Source organism: Vombatus ursinus, unplaced genomic scaffold (assembly GCF_900497805.2).
Source record: "Vombatus ursinus unplaced genomic scaffold, bare-nosed wombat genome assembly UNPS02014814.1, whole genome shotgun sequence".
NCBI classification, from domain to species: Eukaryota; Metazoa; Chordata; class Mammalia; order Diprotodontia; family Vombatidae; genus Vombatus; species Vombatus ursinus.
The window spans coordinates 8,322,587-8,349,385 of record NW_020954592.1 but is presented as its reverse complement, the minus strand read 5'-3'; the positions used below and the strand labels follow the sequence as shown (position 1 = coordinate 8,349,385).

Here is a 26,799-nt window from a genome sequence, read left to right as displayed (position 1 = left end):
TCAATAAGTACTAACATCTGAGTAAAAAATCAGCTATAACCCAAGTTTTTGTGTTACATCAATCAACTACATTCCACTCTTACAGATCAGATATAGTTAAATAATTTCATGTAACATGAAGTATCACTCAAGTCCAAAGTAATTTTGTGATTTAAATCTTTAATATTAAGCATTTTTAAAATGTGCTTTCAGTGAACCAGTGAAATGCTAATTTTGTAAAAATATATACGTACAAAAATGTGTTCTCCATTTGAATTCTAGGGGAAAAAACAACCCAAGTAGTGCTTTTAGAAATTCAAGTTTTCATTTTAATTATTCATTTGATTTATTATTAGCTCTGTGAGTACACATTAAAATTTAAGTAACCATTTGTTATTAGAGACACCTTTATAAATGTTACATGCCTTTGGTAAAAGGTTACTCAATGAATGGCTATTTCCCTTCCACCTTCTAATGAAGCAGCAGTAGAGATTAGTTTAAATCTTATTATTAGAACTGGACTTGCTGGACCCTTTATTTTATCAACCTCTTCCTCCCATTTCCCCTGCCCCATTTTGTAAAAGAGTTGGTTAGAGCTGTATTGGCGAAGCTTTTTAATAGTCAACAACAAGATGAACTGGGCTTAGGCTTTCGGTGAAGATTGACAGTATCCGTCTGAATAAAGTGATCCGACCTATCCTCAGTAGCAAGAATTCTTCTAACAGCTTCCTCAAAAGCTGCTGCAACATTTGTGGCATCTTTTGCACTTGTTTCAAAGTAAGGATAGTTGCCGTTGTCTCTGCACCAGGCCTGGGCTTCTTCTGTAGAAACTTGTCTTTCACTTATGTCAATCTTGTTACCCAAAATCACAAAAGGAAAGCTTTCAGGCTCTTTGACATCTGCATAATAAATGAATTCTTTCTTCCAGTTGGCCAAGTTCTGGAAACTTTGAGAGTCATCTACACTGAAAGTAAGAAGGCAACAGTCAGAACCTCTGTAAAATGGTGTTCGCAGGCTTCTAAAGCGTTCTTGACCTGCTGTGTCCCAGATCTGCATAGTAACAAAGTGTCCATCCACTTCCAAGTCTTTATTTAAAAATTCCACACCTATTGTGTGGAATAAGTGGCTCTCAAATTTGTTAGTGACATATCTATTCATAAGAGAGCTCTTCCCAACGCCACCATCTCCAAGGAGAATTACTTTAAAAAGTGATGATTTTCCCGCCATTGTTGAATGAAAAGATCTTTTTACTCCAAAATTCTACAAAATAAAAAGAGAACAATCATTACTAAATCTTTTCATTCCTGTTCAAATTCTCAATTCTTTTAACACAAATATCACGATACATTATTAGAGTACTGTACTCAGAGAAAATACATTAACATTCACATAATTAAATCTTTTTGCATTATGTGCTATGAATGCCTAAGAAGTGAGAGCTCTGCTCTCTCCATCCTTGGAGCAAGGGCTGGACAACTACTTGTCATATACGTTATAAAAGGGATTCCTTTTGGGTATGGATTGGATGAGATGGCCATTGAGGTCCCACTTCTAACTCTCAAATTCTGTGACTCTTTAAATAAACTGTATGAAGGGAAAATTACAGACTTCTGAGTTAAACTACCTCCCAGGATCCTACTAAGAATTCACTTGTGTGCAGCACTTTCCTCACTTCATTCTGGTAGTACAAAGACTATTACACCCACTTTACAGATGAAACCGAAAGCTAGAAAGGTGAAGTGATTTGCCCATGGTCACAAAGGTAGCATCTGGCTGGCTTTCCTTAATCTAACATACTCTTGAGCTAATTAAAATTACTTTGGGTAGCATTTAAATAGAGAAGAGAATTCACCTATAAATACTGGGAACAGGAACTTTAAGGTAGGACTCCTGATTCCCAAGTTCAGTGCTCCTTCCACTACACCACACAACACTAGTCCACATAAGTAAAACTTTATTGCAAAATTAACAAAAGCAATATATAATTATATTCAAGACAAAGAGTCTTTTTTGCATGTCTGAATGTTATTACTTTATAAATGTAAGATCTTCCAACAAATTTAAAAGATTTCCTTGGTTAATACACAAAGATTGACAATGTAACAAACTCTGTCCTCTCTAATAGAAATGTGAAATTTTCCTAATTTCCCAAATTTCAGAACTGAATCAAAACAGCAGTAGGCTCTGGTTTGAAAAACAAGCAAATGTAATCTGGCTAATTTCATCTGATATCAAAGACAAGAACAAGTTAGACACTAAGGGAATGAATTTGACTTTATCCAAAGTGCTAAACTATTTTTACTTTGGACAGTACTCTTAATTCATCAACATACAGGACTCATCAGTAAGAAGTTAGATCGTCCATGTTATACAAACATGCTGAGAAGTGACCTATCCAACAAATGTTAATTGGCTGTGCCATGAATGAAGCAGAATGGTTTAAGAGACATAAAGTAAATTGATGCAGCTAGATGGCACAGTGAATAGAGTGCAAGACCTAAGTCAGGAAGACCTGAGTTCAAATTTATCCTCAGACACTTACTAGCTGTGTGACCCTGGACAAGTCACTGAACCCTGTGTGCCTCAGTTTCCTTATGTGTAAAATGAGCTCAAGAAGGAAATGGCAAACCATTCCACTATCTTTGCTAAGAAAACTCCATTTATAAAATGGGGTCACAAAGAGACACAACTAAAAATGACTAAATAACAAAAGTAAATTGAAATCATAAATTTGTTAGCTGATGGTTTGTTATTTTACTGGAAGATTGTAGATAAGGTAGGGATGTGTACTTTTGTGATGTTTGGTATAGTCTGCATTTGGAAAAAGATTGTTCTCTTTATATGCAGAGAGATAGGCTTACTTCATATTTAATACTTAATGGATCCATAATTTTATTAGAATGGGTTCAATGCAGATCACACCTCTATAATTTAGTACCTAGTCCTCCAACAGACAATTCTCTATTCAATATAATTCCTACACTTCACTGTATAACTTTTAAATTTTTTTCCTGAGTAAGCTACACACAGTGCAACCATAGTGTCTTAAAGAGATGTAAAAAAATATTTCCTTGGGTAAGAAAGTTTCTTTTCTGCACCCCTAGGTCCCCTATAGTACAACAGTCATTTTGTAAGCGAAGGAGCCCCACTAACTCCTTCACTGTGATCAACAAGATTCTGCCATGAGAAAGAGTAAAGGCTCTGAATTCAGAAGCAAATGGAGGTACATTAATTCACCACTGTGTAACACTTTTTAGATTTATAACACCCTTTTCTCACAAAAACCACTTTAGATATAGTGTGTTATATCAACCCCAACTGACAAATAACAAAACTGTAGCTCAGAGACTTATTTATCCATGATCCTACAGTTATTAAATATCAAGAGTCAGAATTCGAAGCCACTTTTCCTAACTCAAATCCTACATCCTTGCCATCACGCTAAAGCCAGAATAGAACTTTTCATGGAAAAGCTTCAACTGTTGCTCTAGAATAAAAGCAATTACAGGGATGTCCCCATATTCCAAAATCAGAGGACTTGAGTGATTCATATTGGGAAGTAACTTAAGGAGCCTGTTTCCTTATCTACAAAATGAGGAGTTTCAATTAAATATTGTCTAAGGTCCCTTCCAGCTCTCAATCTCTGATGTTTTGATCTCTGAAAGAACAGAATCCCTGGCCACTGCAAATTAATATGTGGTAAGTAAAACATCAAAAATTATATAACCCCAGAACAGGAGATGAAAGGAATCTGCCAAATCATCTAAATGTTGCTTTTGGGTACACCCTTCTAAGAATGAGTATGCTTTAACATAGGGAGCAGTCTCCAGTTGTCCTGATCTATGTCTTGCCCACTGGACTCGAATGGAGGAGAGAATGAGGCTGGTTACTTTGCACAGCCATCTCACTTAACTCCCATTCACTTTCAGGTCAAGACATCACCCTCCTGATGTCATTGGTCCTCTTCGAATGAAGGACTAAAAACATTGGAAAATGCTTCACATACCAAAACAAGGCATGTACAGAAATATCCTGAGAAGCACAGAGTTGTAGAAATCAGACCTCAAGCCCAGAGGCTATCCTAAAATTTATTGTTGTCTCAAACTGGAACTAGAAATAGCTGACATTTACATGGTACTTTAAGGTTTACAAAGTGTATTCCCCCCACAAACCTGTGAAGCAGGTAGATAAAGGATTATTATTCTCCATTTTACAAATGATATAAAAGAGTTTTAAACAGTGTGAATTTTGTTCACTATTCATTCCTTTTACACATTTTTGTTTCCAGGGTTGCCAAACCAAAGAACTCATCTCCTAGTGGCCAACCTACTGGGTAATGGGCAGGATTCTCTGTAGTTAGCCAGGATGGTTCTAGTGAGAAAATCTGTTGCTGGCGGGCAGTCAAAACACATTTACTGAATTCTAACAATAATCTGCTGAATCTTTTTTTTCCCTACTTTTTTTTTTTTTTTGCAACATGGCTAATGTGTGAAAATAAATTTTGCAATGACTTCATATGTGAAATATGTATCATATTTCTTCTTGCCTTTTCTATGGATGAGGAAGGGAGGAGATGCAGAAAGGGAGAATTTGGACCTGTAAATAAATTTTTAAAAATTTATTCAGCACTTACTATGTGCCCTGCAAGATACTGTGCTGAATGCTGGGAATACAAAAAGGCAAAAAATCAGTCCCTGCCTTCAAGCAGCTTACATTGGAGGATGGCCAACACAAAGGTACAGAGACAGAAGACGGAGAGTTGTGTTCTAGCAACTGCAAGTAGGCCAGTCCAAGTTATATAAGTATATATAATAAAGCGACTTGTAAAGGTAGTAATAGGCCAGGGTGTAAAAACCTTTAAATACCAAAGAAGATTATATTTGATCCTGGATGTAATGAGGAAGCCACTGGAAGAAGTAGAGGGAGGAGGAGTGGTGAGAAAGCTTTGTGACATGGTCAAACCTATGTTTTAGAAAAATCACCTTAGCAAATAGGAGGTGGATATCAGAATAGACTTGAGGAAGGGAGACCAGTTAGAAGCCCTGAACTTAGATGGATATGTGAGTAGTGAGAAGGGGGTTTATAAATGTCCAGATAATTGAAGTAAGATTTGATAACAAATTGGAGAAGCAGGGGGAGTGTTGAGTTGATTTTGAGCCTCAGTAACTGGGAAGACGGTAGTATCCTCAACAATAATAGGGAAGTTTAAAAGAAAAGAGTTTTGAGGGAAAGTTTGAGTCCTATTTTGGATATGCTGAGTTTCAGATACACATGGGACATACCAGTTTGACCATGTCCAAGAGGCAGCTGGAAACGTCTGACTAGCTCAGCAGAGACTAAGACTGAATATAGAGATCTGGGAATCATCTGCATAGAGATGACAATTTAACTCCTGGAAGTTTATGGGATCACTGTGTTAGCAAAAATTATCCAGGAGGTCTTTCCACACTGTTCTGGAAACACACTAGGCACAATCTGGTCAAATGATTAACTGAAAAATTCTGGAGTCTAAGCTATACTGGTTGAAGCACAAAGGATTGAGTTAGGAAGCTTCTTGGGTTACTAAGTTCCAGTTCTACCACTCTACTGCCTAGTACATGACTTCAAGCAAATTACTTCTCTAAACCCTAGACTCCTCATCTGTAAAACGAAGGGATCTGCCATCCTCCTCTAAGTGAAAGTTATCCTCCACTTCATCTCCCTCACAGCCAAGTTCCTAGTCCTGTCCATTCTACATCCAAAACTTGTCTTACAATTATTTTTTTTCCTATACTTAACAGTGCCACCAACTCTACTTCAATTCCTTATTATCTCTTGTCAAACACATTTAATAGCCTCCTATTTGAACTCCCTGCCACTAATGTCTTCCCCTCTCTACACTATACTTCATATAACTTCAAAAATTTTCCTAAAGTACAGTTCTGACCATGTCCTTCCCTGATCAAAAACCTTCCACAGTTCCCTTTGCCTCTAGGATAAAATACAAACTCCTCATCCTAATATTTAAGGCCCTCCGCAATTTGGTTCCATTCTACCCTTACAGCCTTATATAGACGGTCCTTTCTAGCTCTCCATCTAATTCTACAATTCAATAGTTTCTTCCTATCTTCTTCCCCTGCACAATTATTCACACAACTGGCAGCGACTTCCCCTGAGCTCTTACCCAGCTTATCCTGGATTACTTTCAGCTCTCTTCTTTTCCTTAAACCAGTTTTCTTTCAAAGTTCTGTTGGTTCCTCACAGCTTCATAAGATCTCCTCACTCCAACACTACTATAATGTCATCAACCCATCTAGTTCCCATGCTCCCCAGCCTCCAAGTGCTGCATGGATTCATGCCCCTATTGTTACATATATCTACATGTTAAAGACAAACAACAACTTTTCCTAGACAGTTCCCACAATCTTCCATTAAACATTTTATAATAATTAAGGTCTCATATTTACATTTAAAAACTTTTAAAACATCATTATTCGGGGGATATTTTTTCACACAGGCATTTTTTAGTACAATGGAACACACATGTGATTTAACTGTCAAGGGGTCAAGGTTATTACCTGAATGTTTTACCAAGCTTTTGCTGTATAGAACCTAGGTGTACAGTTTGACATGTGCAATATCCAGGTCTATGTAACATGAGTTCACATTGAGATTCTTCATGTATTAGAAAAACTAGTGATTCATACACCTTCAAATCACTAACCTTCTTTTTTTGTTTTTTGTTTTTTTGGTGAGGCAATTGGGGTTAAGAGACTTGGCCAGAGTCACACAGCTAGTGTTATGTGTCTGAGGCCACATTTGAACTGAGGTCCTCCTGACTCCAGGGCTGGTGCTCTATCCACTGTGCCACCTAGCTACCCCCCAATGACTAACCTTCTTGCCCAATTATGTTTAAGTCTTATTTATATGTATTGTTAAAAAAGCTGTTGCTTAATGACTAAAAAGAAGCTAACACAACCAAAGGTAGTTTAATTACAATAACATGAACAAAGAATCCCTAATTAATGCTTCTACCAATCAGTAAATATGAAAACAATTTTTGTAACTCCTATTTACACAGCATTTTTACAAATTAAAAGGAAGCTTGTCAACTTACCTTTCCTTACTAAGTAGGAACTTTTAAAGTAATATGAAACCTTTACCACTATTGCGCAAGAAAGTGCAGTCTAAATCCTAAAGGGATGAAAAACCAGGGCAGAACTCCCAGACCAAAGGGGAGCCTGCTGATACTCTGAACCTGCAGAGCTTTCTAGCTGGTTGACAGTGGCTGAATCCATTAACAGCCTATTAGAACTTAAACCAAAGTAAGCCCAAAGGTGTGGCTCAGACCCAAACCCAGGTCAATAGCTTGCAAAGGCCAAACCAAGAGGGCAATGATCAGACAATCTAGAGCAGATCACTATGGGAGCAGAGAAAGCTTTCAGGTTCCCACCCTGAACTGTCTCTGAGATACTGAAACAACACAATACTCAATATTGCAAGAAAAAAAGCAACAGGACCAACACAGACATTTCCTCCAAAAGTGCAGAGACAGGCCATAACATCAAATCCTAGTCAGTAAATAGGATGGAAGAATGAACAAACAAAAAAAGAATCCCATCATAAAAGTTATAGTGATGGACGCTCAAGACACAAATCCAGGGAGGAAAAGAAAAAAAAAATGACTATATTATTATAAGCAAAGCCTCCTAGAAAAACACAGTTTAGGCAAGTTCAACTGGAATTCCTAGAGAAGAGAAAGCAAGAGTTTTTTTTTTCTTTTTTTTCTTAATGAGCTATAAAACGATTTTTTAAATCAAATGACAGCAACAGAAGAAAACATGAGAAATGAAAGCTATATAAGAGAGAATTGAGCTTGAAACAAGAAGTAGAAAACTTTACCCACGCAACAAACTTCCTGAAAATTAGAATGGACCAAATGGAAAATACCGACTCCCATAAGACAATAAGAAATATTAAAATACAATCAAAAGACTGGAAAAAAAAGAAAATACAAGAAAATGTAATCTCATTATCTGAAACCAGTGACCTTGAAAATAGATCAAGGTGAAAAAAATTTAAGAATTATTAGACTACCTGAAAACCATGACTAAAAAAAGAGCCTAGACATCATATTTCAAAAACTCTTAAAACTTCCAGATGTTTAGAATCAGAGGGCAAAGTAGAAACCTGCTGTTTACCTCCTGAAAGAAAACCCAAAATGAAAGCTCTCAGGAACATTACAGCAAAAATCTAGAGCTTCCAGGTAAAGAAAAAAAAAAAAATACTGCAAGCTACCAGAAAGAAATAATTCAAATACCAAGGAGTGGCACACCCAGAATCACATAATGTTTAGCAACCACCACTATAACAGAAAGCTTGGAATACAATATTCCTGAAGGCTTATAACCAAGAATTACTTACCCAGGAAAACTAAGTATAACTCTAAGGGGAAGGAAATGTACCATTAATGAAATAAAAGAACTTCCAACCATTCCCAATGAAAAGACTCAAGCTGCATAGAAACCCTGAAATACAAATACAAAAGGAAAAAAAAAATACAGGTAAGCATGAATGAACAATCATAGGGGACTAAATAAGGATAAAGTATATTCTTATATGAAGAAATAATACATATATCCTGATACTCTCCAAACTCTATTATCATGAGAGGTCAAAGAGCCTAATTAGACAAAAAGCCTGGGAATAGCTGTTATGTTCTGATGACCACAGAAGAATGGAAAGGGGGGGAAGGGTAAGAAGGTGAGGAAGGAAGACTAGGGAAAATTATCTCACATAATTATTGTATACAAGTGGAAGTCTACACAAACAAGGAGGAAAGGGAGAGCAGGCAACTCTTGAACCTCACTGTCATCTGAAATGGTCACTGGAAGGAATTCACAGTTCACTGTGGGGTATTTCACTCAGGGAAACAGGAAGGGAGAAGGGAAAGCGAGGAACAAAAGGGGTGTGGATTAAGGGAGGGATTAGTTCTAAGCAAAATAAACTCTTAAGGAAGGTGAATTTCAAAGAGGGTTTTCAGAAAGGATAAGAATCTGTTATTGGGCTCAGGCAGAAGAAAAGAGAAGAGGGGCAGGGGAGCAGAAGCAGATTATACTAAACCTAGGACCCTGGTGCTACTCACTCTGATCTCACCGCCCTTTTCTTTGTAAAGAGAAAAAAAAGTACAAGAGAATAGGATGGAGGGAAATTCACAATTAACAATTATAACTATGAATGGGAATACAGTGAGCTCATCCAAGAATAGATCAGAAAGCAGAATCCAACAATATGCTATTTACAAGAAACACACCTTAACCAGAAAGATGCACAAAGAATAAGACACAGGAGCACAATCTTTTTATGCTTCAACTTAACTAAAAAGGGCAGAGGTAACAACCATGATATCAAACAAAGCAATAGCAAAAATAGACAAAAAAGATGGAATAGTACTACAATGTGCTGAAAGGTACCAAAGACAATGTATTAATACACACACACACACACACACACGATGACCTAGTCCAAGGCAGAGAGAGTTTTGACTCTCATAAATGAGGCATGAAATCACAAACCTGACATTTTAAAAATGAGCCAAAAGCCATAAACCACTTAAGTTTTTTAAATCATTGAAACTGATGAAATATGGAAGATAAAATTTATAAAAAACAATTAATATAATGTTTCAATTTTCTAACCTGCAAGCACTTGGTCCAACACTTAATAGCCATGACATCTTGGGTAAGACACAAATTCCAGTTTTTCCACTTACAAACCAGAGATGATCATATGCACTATTGATGTTGGAAGGTTACTATTTTGTAGCCTTAAAGTATTATGTAAACTGTTACTATTTATCTGGCTTTATCTAAAAAAAATGGAGTTAGGTATCTGTTGAGGATATAGTATCATATTCTTAAGGTACAACAGACACTAAAGAAATATTTAAAGAATTGTATTATGATGTGCTTTCAAGTATTTTTAAAGAAAATTAATAAACTTTTTATAATTTAATAAGTTAAACTTACAAAGTCACATATCAACATTTAGAGCTAAAACTGATACAGGGTGCACAAGCCGAGTTTTTTCCAAAGAATTTCTAACTCACTTAAATCCCCTCAAGTTTTACAAAAAGCTTTGTTAAATTTACAAAAATACATTTTTAAAGTTTCACCTTCTAATAATTTTTACTTTTGCAACTGAGCTGGGGTCTAGAAATAATCAAGCAAACTTTAAGAAAAATATGAAGTTGTAAATTTTACCTTAAATTGTTCAATTTAAGTACACCATCTGTATTACCAACATTGTTCTGTAAAGAAAAAAGAAAGCCTTATTTAGTAATTAATGTATGTTCACTGTACTGTCAGAACATGGGTAGAATGTAGAATAAACCAATTTTATATTTTCTAAGAACATACTAAGTTATCATTTGCTAGATTCTTTAGTAGTACAGAAAAGAAAATCTGTGTGTAAAAGCTTTTTTTTTTTTATGGTGCGGCAATCGGGGTTAAGTGACTTGCCCAAGGTCACACAGCTAGTAAGTGTAAGGCTAATAAGTGTAAACCAAGTGTCTGAGGCTGGATTTGAACTCAGGTCCTCCTGACTCCAAGGCTGGCGCTCTATCCACTGTACCACCTAGCTGCCCCGCGTGTAGAAGCTTTTTATCAGAATATCACAAATTTAAGTTGAACTGGGCTTTAAGAGGTTCCCCAGTCATTATAATTCTATCACAGAATGGCTTACAGGTTCTCTTCGGGAAGGCAAATAAGGAAATTGGCTTCATTTTGAACTTAACAGCAATGATAAGCGTTAGTTGAGACACTATGATCTTGATTTGATTATACTCATTGTAAACACAGCAAAAAATCAGTAGGAAAAAGTCACAGCCCATATGCCAACATCTGTTGCAAAGGGAGGAAAAGTAAGAAAGTTTTGTGAATAACTTGATCAATTAAGTTAGCAAATACTTTGACACTTGGTGACAGCAAGGATGGTAAAATTAAGTTGGATAATATAGACCAAGATTGAGAAATGAAAGAGGACAGATATATGGAGATTATACAGAAGCTTCTAACATCATGAATACTTTTTTCAACAACAGAGCTGAAGGGCAAAATATAGCAAGTACTGGGTCACAAAAAGTAAAACTGACTATTGCTTCACATAATGATTTATTACTAACTTAAGAATCAGATAGCTTTATGCTGACAAAAGGTTAGAGCCAAGAGCAAGCTAGAAAGGAAGACAATTTGAAAATGACATTACTTGCAAATTATAACAGGGCTAACCCTACCTGTTTAAAGAAGTTAATGACTCCAAAAAGTGGGAAACAGAAAAACTGATGATACTATCAACTATTTTTTTTCAAGGTTTTAAAATTTTTTATTATTTCTAACAATCTTTTTAAAAATTTTGAATTCCAAATCCTCTCCCTCCCCTCTCCCATTACTGAGAAGGCAAGTAATTTATCCATTAAATTTCTTTAAGAAATGTGATAGTCATGTACACCAGGCATGACACCAAGACCAAAAGAACCCATAAACCACCTCAATCAGCAACAAGGTCGGCTTGCTAAGCAAAGGGACAGGGCAGCCATGGAGAGTGGTTTATAGTATATGGTGATTTACAAAATAGGGAGGAGCTGAGGTATCACAGCAATTATCAACTCACAAAACTTCAAAAAGCAGAGGAGAGGAAAATGAACTTTTAAAGATCTTAAGTATGAGTCCAAACTAAACCAAATCATGCCAATGAAAGATGGAGATAAAATCCAAAGGACAAAAAAAATTGAGGTTAAATGAAACAGATCTACTGGTGTTTCTACAGTGATCTATTCTTATCAGTAAAGATAATGGATAGAATTACCCCAATGGATCTAATCTACTAGGTGAGAAAGTGGCAACAGCATTTAATAAAGTCAGGGAAAAGCAAGGAGAACTGAACAGAAGAAAGCTGTGCAAGAGAAGATACAATTTTATTTTAATTATTTTTTTCAATTAAGTATTTATTTTTTCTTCTTCTCATTACCTCTCCCTGCCCCCCAAGAAAAACTAGATGGAAAAAAAAATGTTTAACCCACTCTTGTAACAAATATTATTCAATCAAAACAAATTTTCATACTGGCCATTCCCCAAAATGTGTGCCGTTCTGCATATTTAGTTCATCACGTCTCTGCCAAGAGGTGGGCAGCATTTATCATTAGTTCTCTAGCATCATGGCCTTGTTCATTTTTATAATACTATCATAGTACAAACTGTTTTCCTAGTTCTACTTACTTCACTTCTACTCCAGGTAAAGTGAGAAAAGAACACAGGTGCAAATACCTGATTCTATGGCCATGATCCAGAACATTGTACTATCTTCCATGTGTATTTTCCTCACATGTGGTTCTTTATTTAGACTAGTAGAATATCAAAACTAAAGCCACCTTAGTGATCACCTAGTTCAAACTCCTTCTTTTACAGAAGAAACAAGCTCTAGAGAGGTTAAGTAATTTTCCCAACATCACACATATGAGGATTCAAAACCAGGTTTCCTGACTCCAAAAGCATTATTTATTCCAGTATACCATACTTACGTGTGTGTGCACGCGCGTGCGCTCGCATATATTGTTGGACAAGTAAACACACCGACTACGCCAATTCTTAGAAAAGAAACACAGGAGGGCTTCTAGCACCTCTCTCACTAGCAGGTTCGATTTTAATCCAGTCAGATGGGAAGACAGGAATGGAGTTACAATAATAAGTTCAATAAGCTTACTTTATTCTAGTCTAGTCTTCTCAAAGGGAGTTTGCTGATAATGGGAGCACCAACTCCTACAGCATTCCCTAACAACCCTTCTTGGACGGGCTGGCGTGAGGGGGGAGGCAACTACCCCTCATCTGCATGGGGTCAATCGAGACAAGCACAACTTGTGCTCTCCCCTAAATCCCCTTAAGCCTCAATGGGGACCAGTTGAGGCAAACACAGATTCCTCCTCCCAAGTCTTGATGAGGGCCAATCAAGGCACAAACAGCATTCAGACTGCACATTCATCCCTATGGGGGTCCCCAGTCACTGAGCAGTGCCCACTTGATTTACAGGGCAACAAAGAAGGCATGAAGCCTCACAATTTTACATCACTTCATCCCTACACTTTGACTTCGAAGTAGAAACTTCTTTGAACCATGATCGTGAGAATTCATGTCTAACACCTGGAAAGTAGAGATTGTTATGGCTATGGATCCTGGGAAGACAACTCTAAGAAACAATAACAAAAAACACACTTTACACACACATACGTGTTTATATGTGTGTTTGTGAATGTGTGTATGAAGCACTCTGAAGTTATTAACTTAGAAAATACAGATATCCGAAATGATAACAGAACAAATGTTCTGTACCTGATCAAGGTTGTGGTGAAAAAAAGATGAGAATTTCGTTAGTCAATCCTATTCCTTTTCTCATTTCTTTACCCCAGCTTATTTATTTATTTAAATGCTCCTTTCTACACATTTCTTCAAGGCAAAATGGTTTATTCATCCAAAGTCTGATGAGAATCTCATTTTACAAATAAGCATTACTAATTACAAAGGGGAAGTAGCTAGTAAGAAACAATTAACCTGTTACCAAAGTGGGTGGAATTACAGCATTATCTTCCATTGCCATAGTTAGCTAAAAGGCTGCCAAATTGAAATTAAAGGGCAGTTGTGTTTAAAAATTGCCTTTCCAAATGGTTCAAATTTTTAAGCAGCACAACACTTTCACTACTGCACTTCCAAAAACTTAAATTGAAAATAACACCTCCAATTTAAATTTAGCAATAGATAAAAGTAACATTCTTTAGAGTTATAGTTGCACAAAGGTATGGCTAATCCTCAATACTGAGGGAAGTATTTCTTGTTATTATATAATCCTTTTGTGACTTCTAACTTCTGAAACACAGAGATTTTAATTAGTCAACTTTTATCATCTAACACCCATTTCTGTGGGAGAAGGAGAATAATCCAAATACACGGTATTCCAAAAATCTTAGTGTAGTTTTAAGCTATGAAAGCTATATTTACTTTTATATTTGGGGTATATTTTCACATTTCCATTTGGAGGTTTGTTTAATTAGGTTGGCACAGTGACTGCCACATAACAGATGCTTAAGAAATGTTCTATCACATGGATTTGAAATTCATTTGAGAAATGAAGCCACCAGATAAAGACCTGGAAGAGCACAAGTCTGGGTCTGGTAAGCCTTCCCAGGATGGGGAACCCTCAGCCTTGAGGCCACCTGTGGCCTTCTTGGTTCTTGGGTGTGACCTTTTGACTGAGTCCAAGTTTTACAGAACAAATCCTTTTATTAAGGGCATTTGTTCTGTGAAGTTTGGATTCAGTCAAAGGCCCTATCTTATCCCCTGTCAAATCTCTCCCTGTAATATATTTCATGTGGAAAAGATGATACTGTTCAGACTGATATAAAAAAGAAAGCTCAAAGTAAGTAAGTAAAAGAGGTACTATATCAAACTTAAAGATTTATTAGATAAGTTATAATTAACATGCCCAAAGAATTGAATGTAAATTAGTTTAAATGCATCTGGAAAACTGCTATTTTAAGACAGCATGTTGTAAATCTTTTTGTAAAGGTGTCCTTCAAAAAATTATTTTAACCACCTAATTTAGCTGTTTTCTAGGTAGCAAAGTAAAGAAGGAAAAGTAATGAATTCGGAGTACTGACCTTGATTCTAATCAACCTCATACTTCCTCTCACTTTGAATAATTACCTGACTTAAGCAGACCGAAATTTCTTCATCAATAAAATACAGGGCAAGGAATAAACCAAATGTCCTCTAAGGTCTCTTCTAGCTATAGATCTAAAATCCCATGGTCCTATAAATTTTAATTTTATCAGGTATACATTAAGAAGATACACAAGTGGTTGCCTAATAATGAAGCCTTAAATAAATAAAAATATTAAACCTTAAAATGACCAACATATGTTCATGTGTTATTGGTATACCGTAGTATCAAATGCTCCCTCCTAAAGGAAGGACCCTTTGATATCCTCTCATTTCTTTAGCTCTGGCCCTCACCCACGTAGAGCCTGGACACTTCTACACTCTTCCCCTCAAGGGTGGCCAACTGCTGTCCTAACAACAGATTTATACATTAAAAGTCATATTTACACATTAAAAGATGGACAAAAGACTTCCAAGTCTACAAAATCAAGACCTCTATACCTTAGCCCCCTCGGGAGTAGGGAACCCTGCACTGAGGGAGGCTGAGGTTCACTCATCTATATCCTCGATTCCAAGGCCTTTTTGTGTGTACCACATTGTCCTTTTGCTGGCAGCTCTTCTTTGGCTATTGTTCTACTACACCATTCCTCCACTCCTATCAGGTTTCTAGGTTCTTTTCTCAGCCCCTCTCACCACTGATATGCTTTGCTACTTACTCCCCAAAGTTCAGCTTTTCATGAGAACAATGCTATTACTTTTTCATGCCTTTATTTGCTCAGATCTTTCCAAACTTTTTAGCCCTCTCTCCACAACAAAGGTCTCTCTAGGTGCCTGTAGGATCACTTCCTTCTAAGTCGGTATCATCTTCAACCTTCTTGCAACCATGCAATGTGTGCCCCTCCCAACTGAGGCAGTACCTCACACTGTTTAAAGAAGGTACTATTGGTCTCTCTCCATTGGTTTCCCACCTTTCTCCAGGGAAGCTAAAGTGGATTATGTAACTTGTCCTGGGAGGGGGAAAGTTCCAACTCCAGCAAAAAGCAGATACTTCATAATTGTATGCTGTTACATATGAAGGTTTATCTGCGGTTGACCACTTATAAACATGACTTTTTTTCTTTTTTTCAGGGCATTTGGAGTTAAGTTACTTGCCCAAAGTCACATAGCTAGTAAGTGTGTCTGAGGTCATATTTGAACTCAGGTCCTCCTGACTTCCAGGGTCAGTGTTCTATCCACTGCGCCAACTAGCTGCCCCTAAACATGACTTCTTAAAAAGGTAAGTTTTCCTCACAGTGGATCTTTAGATTTTTACTTGGCTTAACACTGCTTGTTTTTCTTGTAAAATTTATTTCTGAAAGCACTGAAGAACTTGAATGAGATCTACACTACACTTGAATTGTTAACTGAGATAAGTTCCACAAAAACTTCTTACATGGCACTGCTGGCTTAGAAAGTAGGGATCTCATCTTGTTTTTTTGGTAATGTGATGAGCACAGAACTACTAGTAATTAGGTGTTTTAATACATTATTATGATGAAACAAGTGTGGCTTGCTAACACCTGACACCTAGGGTTAAACCACATCATTGCCATTATTAGGCCAGAGAAATATACAAAAATAGAATAAAATGCTAGGAATTACTGCTAAATAACTCAAGAAATGAACATCAAAACTACATAAATATAAAGTTGGGTTCAAGAATGTACTTGTATAAGCATGACAGAAAAAAAGATGGAAGAGTTAAGCAACCACAAACCAAATATGAAACTGAATGGTTTTGCTATATAATTAAAAAAGAAATTAATCTTGACATGAATATGTAAAGGAAAATCTAACAGGCTCAAAGTTTTCCTCTTTCTTACACTCATCATTCATCAAGCCTTTATTAAACTGCTTCCTCTGTTCAGATTTCAAGTGAGACAAGAAGATACAGCATGGCTAAAGCAACTCAGTGGAAAGTACTGAAACTTCACAAAATGTGAAGCAGCTGAGAAGACATTATGAGGTATGGTGGGCAACTAGGTTCACCAAAGTTGAAACTACATCAGGAGAAACAAGAGTTCAGATCCTAGGGAGAAAATTCTAATTACAAGTGTAAGACAAGTGAAAATAAGGTGTTCCCTTATTAAAGGTTTTTTACAAGAGCTTGGAAGACTTAAGAAGCTTTTAGAAAAGTCAAACCAATGATTAAAATCAAGAGGCTTTTATTTGGAGCACATTCCCTCTCAAAAGGGAAGGCTTGAGATTTAGCAGATATCCAGGTGGGAAGTCCAAAGTGGAAGGAGGCAAGACCCACAAAAAAGCACACAACTTCAATATTCACTGGTTCTGCACGTGATGACTGTTGGGTTACAACCATAGCAGAAGGGAATTCAATGAAAATATCACTCCTAATGGGTGTGGGAGATAGCTGAGAGTCTCATCTACTCCACTTCACACCTCCAAAACTAAGGAAGCAAGCTAACTCCTTAAGCTGAGGCCAATGACCAACACAATTCAGAACTAGTATAACTGGCAATACCACACTCATGCAGATGAACCCATGCTTCAGGGCAGCACCAAGGAAGGAGGTATGAAAGGAGGAGGAGTGAAGAGAAAGACAAGGTGTCTCATCCAGGCACATGGATCTGGTTTTCAGCCTCTGAGATTACAGGCAGGAAGCTATCAGGGGTTTGGCTAAATGCAACATGGAGATAAAAGTTTTTCCATCATGGAATATTCTAGAAGGAACAGGTTATCAGGAAGAAGAAACTAGTGGCAAACAGTGGCTAAGAATGAGGGGGTGAGAAGCAACAGCAATTTTATTTGATTATAATAGTAAACAACCTTGAAAATAATTCACTTGTTTCATTTGAGTGCCTCAATCCCATAAAGAAAGAACATTGGTTCTTTCAGATTATTATTGTATTCATTATCAGGAAACATAGACCCTTGTCTCCACACTTGGCCTACAGAGATCATTCTGGTGCATAATAAAGGCTATATAGATGTTAGATGTTAAGATTACTCTTGACTAGACCACAGCAGTAACAAAAGTCACAAATCTGGATAGCTTGGTGGCCTAGTGGATAGAGTGCTGGGCCTGCAGTCAGGAAGACTTGAGTTCAAATCTGACCTTGGACACTTACTAGTTGTGTAACCCTGGGTTAGTCACATAACCCTGTCTGCCTCATTACCTCATCTGTAAAAGAAGCTGGAGAAGAAAACAGCAAACCACTCTAGTATCTCTGCCAAGAAAATCCCATTCACAAAGAGTTGAACATGACAAAAAACTAAACAAAAAGACCAGGGCAGCAACAAAAAGTCACAAATCTTATCTACACACAGAGCAGTCTGAACAGAATATTAGCAAGGACTTTTTGTGGTAGCAAAAAGAGGTAAATACTTTTAAATCAAAGCTACTTTTTCATTTCCTGTCCTGTTTCCACTTCACATTTTACCTGTTTACTTATTAAACAGGTGATTAAAATGGAATTCAGCTCCACCTGTCCCACAGCTCCACCAATTAATCATCTGGGAGGAAAAGCATGAGCTGGAGCCAGAACCTGGCCAGCTACATGCCAGGAGCAACACTCCACGGATATGGACCTCTCATGTGGACTAGTGTTCTGCCATTACCAGACTCCAATGTTTGCTGCACCAAAAGACTTAAATAAACAAAAAAAAAAGGGCAATATTTTCTCTTAGAATGTTAGTAAACTTGTCCTCTTTCACTCTTACACCCATAAAAAGGAGACAAAGTATAATTTCAAAAAAATTTGCCAAATCTTAAAGCAGAAAATCAGCAGTCCAAGAAAAACTGCTTAATATACCAAAGCCTTTAAATTTCACACACAAAAGCAAACTTAATTTACTAAGGTAATGAATAAGTGTTTTTTTTTCCCCTAAAGACTCATATGACTTTCAACCTTAATGGCATGCCATAAGAGTACATTCTTATCCTTATATACACATATCACATTTTATTTTTCCAAACTTCAATACAAAAATGTTTGAAAATTTTAATCTTTCTTTACAATTCACACTTATCTTTGGGAGTTTTTTTTTTTTTCCATGACCACCAATTAAAATTTGTCTTTGTAAACTGTTTTAAAGGCTGCTTCAAAACATCACGGAACTCTGTGGGTTTTTGTTAAGCACTTATTATTTGCCAGGTATGTGCTGGATTCCAGAGATGCAAAGGTGGAAAATGTCAAGTCCCTGACCCTAAGTGAATGTAATAGGTAAAATGTGATAGATAAAGAAGGATCCAACTAAATGCTACAAGAAAATTTAAAGAAAGTATTCAAATGACTTTCAGAGTTGGAAGTGACATTATAAAGATCTTTTAATCCCATCCCTTCCTTCCACAGATGAAGAAAGTTAGAGAAGTTAAAGGAATTGCCCAAGCTCCCAAAGATTACTTTAAGTAGGGAGGTATCAGAGATTTTATGAAAATAGGCAGCAGTAGGGCTGGCCTTAACTAAAGTTATTTCCATGGGTGGAATTAAATAGACTGTCTTCAAGGAACTGGGAAAATATTATGGGGCGATGGATGCATTGAGGACAGGAGCAGCCAAATATTTAGGTCAAAAAAAAAAAAATCAAAGATGGCATTGTATCTCTACAATTCTTTCCAATGAATGTGCAAACATACTGGAAAAAAATGGTGCCTTGGAGTGACTTCACCAGAACAAAAATGCTTATTCCACTTTCCTCACTTGATTATAAAGGACTTCCCAGAAGATGACCAAACAACTTATCAATCCTTAATTGCCCCAAATATTCCCAGAAATCCCAGGTCATCATTTTGGTAAAATACATACAATATGAAGACCTTACTTTAAACACTAACTGAAGAGTAAAGCACAGGTATTTAAACATTCACTGATTTTCCTAATTTGAAATGTATTAGCATAATGATTTTGTGTTCCAAGATTACTGCTTTTTAAACAAAAAATTTATTAATAATTGCTGATATTTTACAAAACACTTTACATTTATTATCTCAGTTTTTCTTTACGATATTTTACAGATGAGAAAACAGAGGCACAGAAAGGGTTGTTCACTGTCAAAGTAGTCCCTTCAAAGAACATTCTGTATTTAAAATATGGAATACCCAATCACTGCTGTAACTGAAGTGAAACAGCAGAAGGAATATGCCCAACGCAGATTAGCAGATTCATACTTATAAGAACAAGAGTCTCACTATCTTTGCAGTCGTAACAAAATGTTTCAACCTACCTGATGCTCAGAAGTGCTTAAAACTGAAATGTAATTTGACAGTTTTTTTTTAAAAAATACTGACAAAACTGGAGAAATGTGCCTTAAAATTCTTTGTCCATTAGTTAATTACAGGTAAGATATGCCTTACCTTTATATCTATTCTTTATGAAACTGGTTAACAAGCCATTTATACTATTTAACTCAGGAATTCTTAACTGGCAGTTCATGAACTTTTTTTAATTTTCATAACTAGATTTTGATAGAATTTGTTATCCTACGTATTTTGTTTTAAGCCTTTTAAGACATTTTTCTGAGAAGGGGGCCACAGGTTTCACTAGCATGCCAATGGGGTTCATGACACATACACACACAAAATTAAGAACTATGAGCTGGTTTCTTCATATTGAATAACAAAAATCACAGGTTGGAAAAACAAGGATGATTATGACCTATCGGGGTAGCAGGATAGGGTGCTGGGCTTGGAGTCGGGAAGACCTGAATTCAAATTTGGCCTCAGACACGTGCTAGGCTAAACCCTAGGCAAGTCATTTGACCTCTTGGCCACTTGGCTTCAGGGTAGTTGTGAGGATCAAATGAGTAATTATTCATAAAAGCACTTAACACAGTGCCTAGCACATAGCAGGTGCTATATAAATAAATATTTGTTCCCTTCTTTACTATCCCCCACCCCCAACAGTCAAATTTAAGTTTTAGGATCTTATTCTTTTTTTTTCCTTTATTAATTTATTTTGATTTATCAATAATCACTTTTCTATAAGCTTTTGAGTTTTAAATTTTCTCCCCTTCCTTCCCCACCTCCCTCCCCAAGACTGTGCACAATCTGATATAGGCTATACACACACATTCCTATTAAACACATTTTCACATTAGTGATGTTGTAAGAATTAGAACCAAGAGGAGGAAGCACCAGAAAGAAGATATAAAACAACAGAAGAAAAAAAGAGCAAATAATATGCTTCAATCTGCATTCAAACTCCATAGTTCTTCTTAGGATGTGGATAGCATTTTTCATCATGAGGCCTTTGGAGATGCCTTAGATCCTTGCATTGCTAAGAAGGGTTAAGTCTATCAATATTAGTCATCACACAATGTGGCTGTTACTGTGTACAATGTTCTCCTGGTTCTGCTCACTTTACCCGAATCAGACCATACAAGTCTTTCCAGGTTTTTCTGAAGTCTGCCTGCTCATCATTTCTTACAGCACAATAGTATTCCATTACATTCACATACCACAACTTGTTCAGCCATTCCCCAGTTAATGAGCATCCTCTCAATATCCAATTCTTTGCCACCACAAAAAGAGCTGCTATAACTATTTTTGTACATGTAAGTCCTTTTCTCATTTTTATGCTCTCTTTGTGATACAGCCCTAGACGTGCTATTGGCTGGGTCAAAGGGTATGCACACTTTTATAGCCCTTTGGGCATAGTGCCATATTGCTCTCCAAAATGGTTGGATCATTTCACAACTCCACCAACAATGCATTAGTGTTCCAATTTTCCCACATCTTCTCCAACATTAATCGTTTTCCTGTTTTGTCATCTTGGTCAATCTGATAGGTGTGATGTGGTACCTCAGAGTTGTTTTGATTTGCATTACTCTAATCAATAGTGATTTAAAGCATTTTTTCATATGACTATAGACGGCTTTAATTTCTTCATCTGAGAACTACCTGTTCATATCCATTTATCAACTGGGGAATGACTTGTATTCTTATAAATTTGACTTAATTCTCTATATATTTTAGAAATGAGACCCTTATCAGAGACATTGGTTGTAAAAATTCTTTCCCAGTTTTCTACTTTCCCTCTAATCTTGGTTGCACTGGCTTTGTTCGTGCAAAAACTTTTCAATGTAATCAAAGTTATCCATTTTGCATTTTGTAATGTTCTCTTATTTCCTGTTTGGTCATGAATTCCTCTGTTCTCCATAAATCTGATAGGTAAACTATTCCTTGCTCTCCCAGTTTGCTTACAGTATCAGCCTTTGTATCTAAATCATGAACCCATTTTGACTTTATTTTGGTATATGAGATTTTGGTCTATGCCTAGTTTCTGCCATACTCTTTTCCAGTTTTCCCAGCAGTTTTTGTCAAATAGTGAGTTCTTATAGGATCTTATTCTTTATAAAGATGTGTTGATATGTACCAAGGTATATCCATATACTCATTCTTTCATTTCAACCAACTACATGTATTTAAAATATAAAATAACATTTTAAAAATCAAAAATATAGTCTTACTATGAAACAGAAACTATCAGTGATAAAGTCAGAAGAATCAAATTTTCTGACTCTGACCTTCACAATTGTGAAGCACACATGATTAAATGTCTCCCTCAACCCCCACTCCCAATATTCAGTTGGATGATCTAGTTATCTATTACTTATTTCAGAAAATCTCAGCCTTAGTAAAGACCTCAAAGGTCACATAACCTAACCCATACCTAAATAAGTACACCCTTTCAAACAACTAGAGGTGAGCAGACCTCAGTGTGATGAACTCCAGGAATGACTGTCCCAAGATTTCCTGGGGCAACCCATTCTACTTTCTCAATCATTCTCTTTGACCTCCCTCCTCCCTGACATTCTCTCTCTCTCTCTGGGGCACCCTGTTCTCCTTCTACCTATACTACCTATATATGATTGATCTTTCTCTGTCTCCTTTGCTGAATCCTCTTCCAGATCATACCCTCTAACCAGGTGTCCTTCAAGGTTCTATCTTTCGCCCTCTTTCCTTCTCCCTATCCTAATTGGTGACTATCGGTTCCAATGGATTTAATTATCTTTATGCTGATGAATTCTCAAATCTACCTCTCCAACCCTCACCTCTCTGCTAACCCAGTCTCAAATCTCCAACTACCTTTCAACTGGATGTCCACTAGACTTCTTAAACTTAGCATGTCCAAAACTGAACTCATTCCCCCACCCTCCCCCCACCTCCACTTTAAAACTTCCCTAATACTGTCAAGGACACCACCATCCTTCCAGTCCCCTAAGTTCGCAACCTAGATGTCATCCCTAATTCCTCACTCTTATCCCTCATAGCCAATATGTTGCCAGGGCCTGTCAATTTTGCCTTTACAACATTTGTTGAATATGTCCCTTTCTCTCCTCTGACACTGCCTCCACCCTGGTATAGGCCCTCATCACCTCACACCTAGATTATTTTAATAGTCTGCTGGTAGCTCAGCCTGATTCACTCCAGTCTTATCTTCCACTCAGCTGCCAAAATTAAAGTGGTTTTCATAGAGCCCCAGTCTGACCATGTCACCTCCATACTTGGCAGCTGGGTGGCACAATGGATAGTGTTAGGCCTCTATCTCCCATGATTAAAACTATGTCATCGCTAAATCTGTATCACTTGCTTCTCCCCACAAAAAAGCAAAAATTGGCAAACATAAAATATGTAATGTATAAGGACACTGAAAAAATCTTCATGAGACACCAAATTACCAAGAATCACTGGTTGGAAAACAGTGCTCTTTCACAGAAATTAGAGCCAGAAGAGACCTTGTACGACATTTTACAGATTAAGAAACTAAGGCCCAGGGAGATTAAGAGGCTTGCCTTTAATCAAACTGGTATTAAGTAGCAGAGTCAAGATCTGAAACCACTTTTGATAATACTTACCAATTTTACCAACTGTGTCTCGATATCTTCTGTCACTCCAACCCCAGAAGGGAACTTCTTACGTGCCCCTTGGATTAATTACCCTGACAAAAGCACTTTCTTCTTCATCCATGCCACAAATATTTGATTCTTTTCTAGGATTAAGTGTGCATCTTAGACCTCAAACAGATGAAATAATTTATGTAAGATACTTGATAAACCTTAATGCTTACATAATGATCAAATACTGTTAATATTTGTTAATATGTGTCTAAGGGTCCATTGCTTAATTCTCCACATGGTTTACTAGTGAGTTGCTATACAAAAACATGCATAAATGCTTTAGATGACAACTACTTTAAGAACAACTTAGTACTCAATTGGCATACTCTGATAGAAATCTGACTTCTATGATTGCAAATTAGGTATTTTTTCCCTTGAAATTGTACAAAATTTGGGAATATGTATCTCCTGCTTAACCATCAATTTTTAGAAAAATCAAATTCAGAGCTTGTAAGAACCTTAGAGGTCATCTAGTCCAACTCAAGTTTTTGCATGGGAAGATCAAGGGGCCCAAAGTAGTGAAGTGTCTTTGGAAAGTTCACAAGGTCATAAAAAGAAGCAAGGATTTGAATCCCTATCTCCTGACTCCAGCTCCAGCACACATTATAATACACTGGCCTGCAATTCTATTATGCCATAAAATCACATAGAGGATTAGAAGCTGGTCTCTAGTATGCTCCTTCATTTTTAAAGATGAGAAATTTGAGGTCCAGAAAGCATACATGACTTCTCCCAAAGTAGCAGCTAAGCTAGTTGCAAAGCCAGGACTTGAAGTCAGTATCTCCTATACTCCCTTCAAAAACTGATAAAATTATATCACTTTCTTTTTAGCATTTCTACCCATACTCAAAGGTCTCAATAGGCTTTCAATCTACTGACCTCCATATTAAAATTACTAATTGTACCTGAAATACTTTAATCAAACATTCATTTCTAAGTCACCAATTTCACTACACTTGAATAATCTGACTCTTCCGAAGTCCAGTTCTCCTCAAGGAAGTGGACTACACATTTATTTAAGTTTCCTTCCAAGTTCTAAGACTATATACAAAGTCAAGACAGAAGGACATAGTGATATTTGGAGATAGGCGTTTAGTCACTGCCTGATGACGTTTGATATATCCTAGGGCCAATAATTTATTGATAAGACAGTGAGCTCTTTATTTGAATGTGACTTTAAAGTCAAAAGACTGACTAGCATTTGTACAACTCAAGCATTCCAAAGCACCTGATCTAGAGTGGAGAGAAAGGAATAAGAACAACAGAGGGAAAGAATGGAAAATTTAAAACTCAAAAGCTTTTGGAAGTGATTGTTGAAAACTAAAAATAAATTAATTTAAAATTAATTTAACCTGAAAAAGCTTGCTTTAACATAACTCCAAGCAAAAGAAACACAGTAGCACAGACTTAAGTTCCTGAATAAAGAGTTCCGTGTTTTCTTTTCTAGTTGCACCCCATGGAGTTCCTTCCAATGCTACCAGCTGAGACTTTTTGTTTTCTATGAGCGAGAAAGCTTCACGCAGGATGGGGGGGAGGGGAAAGGAGACACTGGGGGATGGTCCTAAAACCAAAATAACCTAAGTTTAAAGATTTTTATGCAAGCGAGAAAACCAGCCCGGTCACGTGACGAAGAAGGAACTGGGAAGACAAAGTTACTCCTCCGAAGACCAAGGGTCACGAGACGGGGCGTTCTCTCCCCCCACCCCCAAACTTCCCGGGTGAACGCTTAACACTCTCGCCCCGTCTCACAGAGCTGGAAGAAGGCAAACCCAAAACAACCGAGGCAACCCCGGGTTCCGGGGGCACTGGCGGAGCAGGCGCTGAAGTCTCCAGGGCGCACCGGCGGCTCCCGGCCCACTGGGGCAGCGACGGGAGGTGGGGAGCGGGGCCGGGAGGAGGGGGCCGTGGTCGGACACCCTCTACCCGCCGGGAAGCGGAGGAAGTAGCCATGTCCTCTCCCTCCCGCCGAGCCGGGCGCGTCACACCCCCGGGGAAAGGGGGGAGAGGGCAAAAGCGTCGGGCAGGACGAGGTCAGAGGTGAAGGAGGACCCCCAGGCGCACCTCCGTGCACTATGCGGGCCGCCCCCGACCCGACCGGACTCTTCCGGGCGCCCCCGGCCCCCCCGGTCCCCTGCCGGCTCCGGGGAGGCCGGGGCTCGGAGGTCCCGGAGCGCGCAGCAGCAAGCACCCGCCCCCCGGTGTCCCCGCCTCCCCGCTCACCTGGTCGCGGCCGGAGACAGCGGAAGGCCGCTCCGGGGACGAGTCGGCCCCGCGCGGGACGGGGGTGCGGGAGGGAAGAGAAGGCGGAGGCGCCGCGGGTAGCGCCCGGCTCCGGCTCCGGCCCCAGCCGCTTCCATCTAGAGCGTAGGGCTCAACATGGCGGCGGGGCGGGGCCGAGACCACCGAGGGGGCGGGGCGCGGGTGGGCGGGTTGGCGTCATGTGACGCCGTCCTTCTGTTCTCCTTGGCTCGGCTTCCACCCGGTCCCCTTCCACCCGGTCCCCTTCCACCTGTCCCCTCCCTCCGGTCTACGCAGGTGTTTTTGTCACCTGGATCGTAACCAAACCGCGACTTCTTTCGCGAGCGGCCCCCCTCTGCCGCCCCCCTGCCGCGAAAAGTTCGCGACCTGCAGAAGTGGTCGCCAAAGGAGGATTTCAAGCTGGGAGACTCCTCCCCCTCCTCCCTCCTGCCTGCGTAGAGATGCTTTCCAGAGGCTGAGCTCCCAGAGCTGAGCCTGGCTGATGCCCTACAGACTTTGTGTGCTGCTTAATTTATTTCCATCAGCTAGGCGACAGACTGATACTGTACAAAGAACCTGGGACTTTTTTCTTTTCTTTTTTTTTTTAATTTGAGTTTGGGTCTAGGAGCTAACACAGCTACTGGAATAGGCTGTGGACAAAACAGTTCATCTCGCTGAACTTATTTCTGTCTTTGCAAAATATTTCTACCTAACACAGGAAGAATTGTTGGAGGAAAGTATTTTGTAGGACTTTGACTAGTTTGGAAATATGAGCTATTATTAGTTTTAGCTACAGCTACTTAAAATGGCCTGTGACAATGTATGCTGGCTCAGTTTACACAGATGCAGGTTGCTACTAATAGATGGTTTCTAATTTTACACCCCACAAAAAAACAAAACAAAACAAACAGGAGGCCAAGCTTTCTATTTAAGTAAGGCTGATCTTCAGAGAGCAGCCAAAACTGCACTCAAAGCCTGTCCACCTTGATAAGCCCTGCCA

The 26,799-nt window shown here is 38.2% G+C and overlaps 1 protein-coding gene across 6 annotated transcripts; it reads right to left on the bottom strand.

Annotated features, from left to right (window-relative positions):
- Positions 1 to 282: 282 nt before the first annotated feature.
- On the bottom strand, positions 283 to 25,872 carry RAB9A (RAB9A, member RAS oncogene family). Of its 6 annotated transcripts, XM_027835341.1 has the most exons (5): positions 25,782 to 25,868; positions 23,520 to 23,678; positions 10,221 to 10,267; positions 8,383 to 8,486; positions 283 to 1,239 (listed from the first exon to the last, which is right to left on the bottom strand). In XM_027835341.1, the coding sequence occupies exon 5, from the start codon at positions 1,204 to 1,206 to the stop codon at positions 601 to 603; it is 606 nt and encodes a 201-aa protein (XP_027691142.1). In that variant the 5' UTR covers positions 1,207 to 1,239; positions 8,383 to 8,486; positions 10,221 to 10,267; positions 23,520 to 23,678; positions 25,782 to 25,868; the 3' UTR covers positions 283 to 600. The 6 variants fall into 6 exon arrangements, with proteins under 6 accessions (XP_027691142.1, XP_027691143.1, XP_027691140.1 ...); XM_027835342.1 differs by lacking the exon at positions 23,520 to 23,678 and having other exon boundaries at positions 25,782 to 25,871; XM_027835339.1 differs by lacking the exon at positions 8,383 to 8,486.
- Between the last annotated feature and the right edge of the window lie 927 nt (positions 25,873 to 26,799).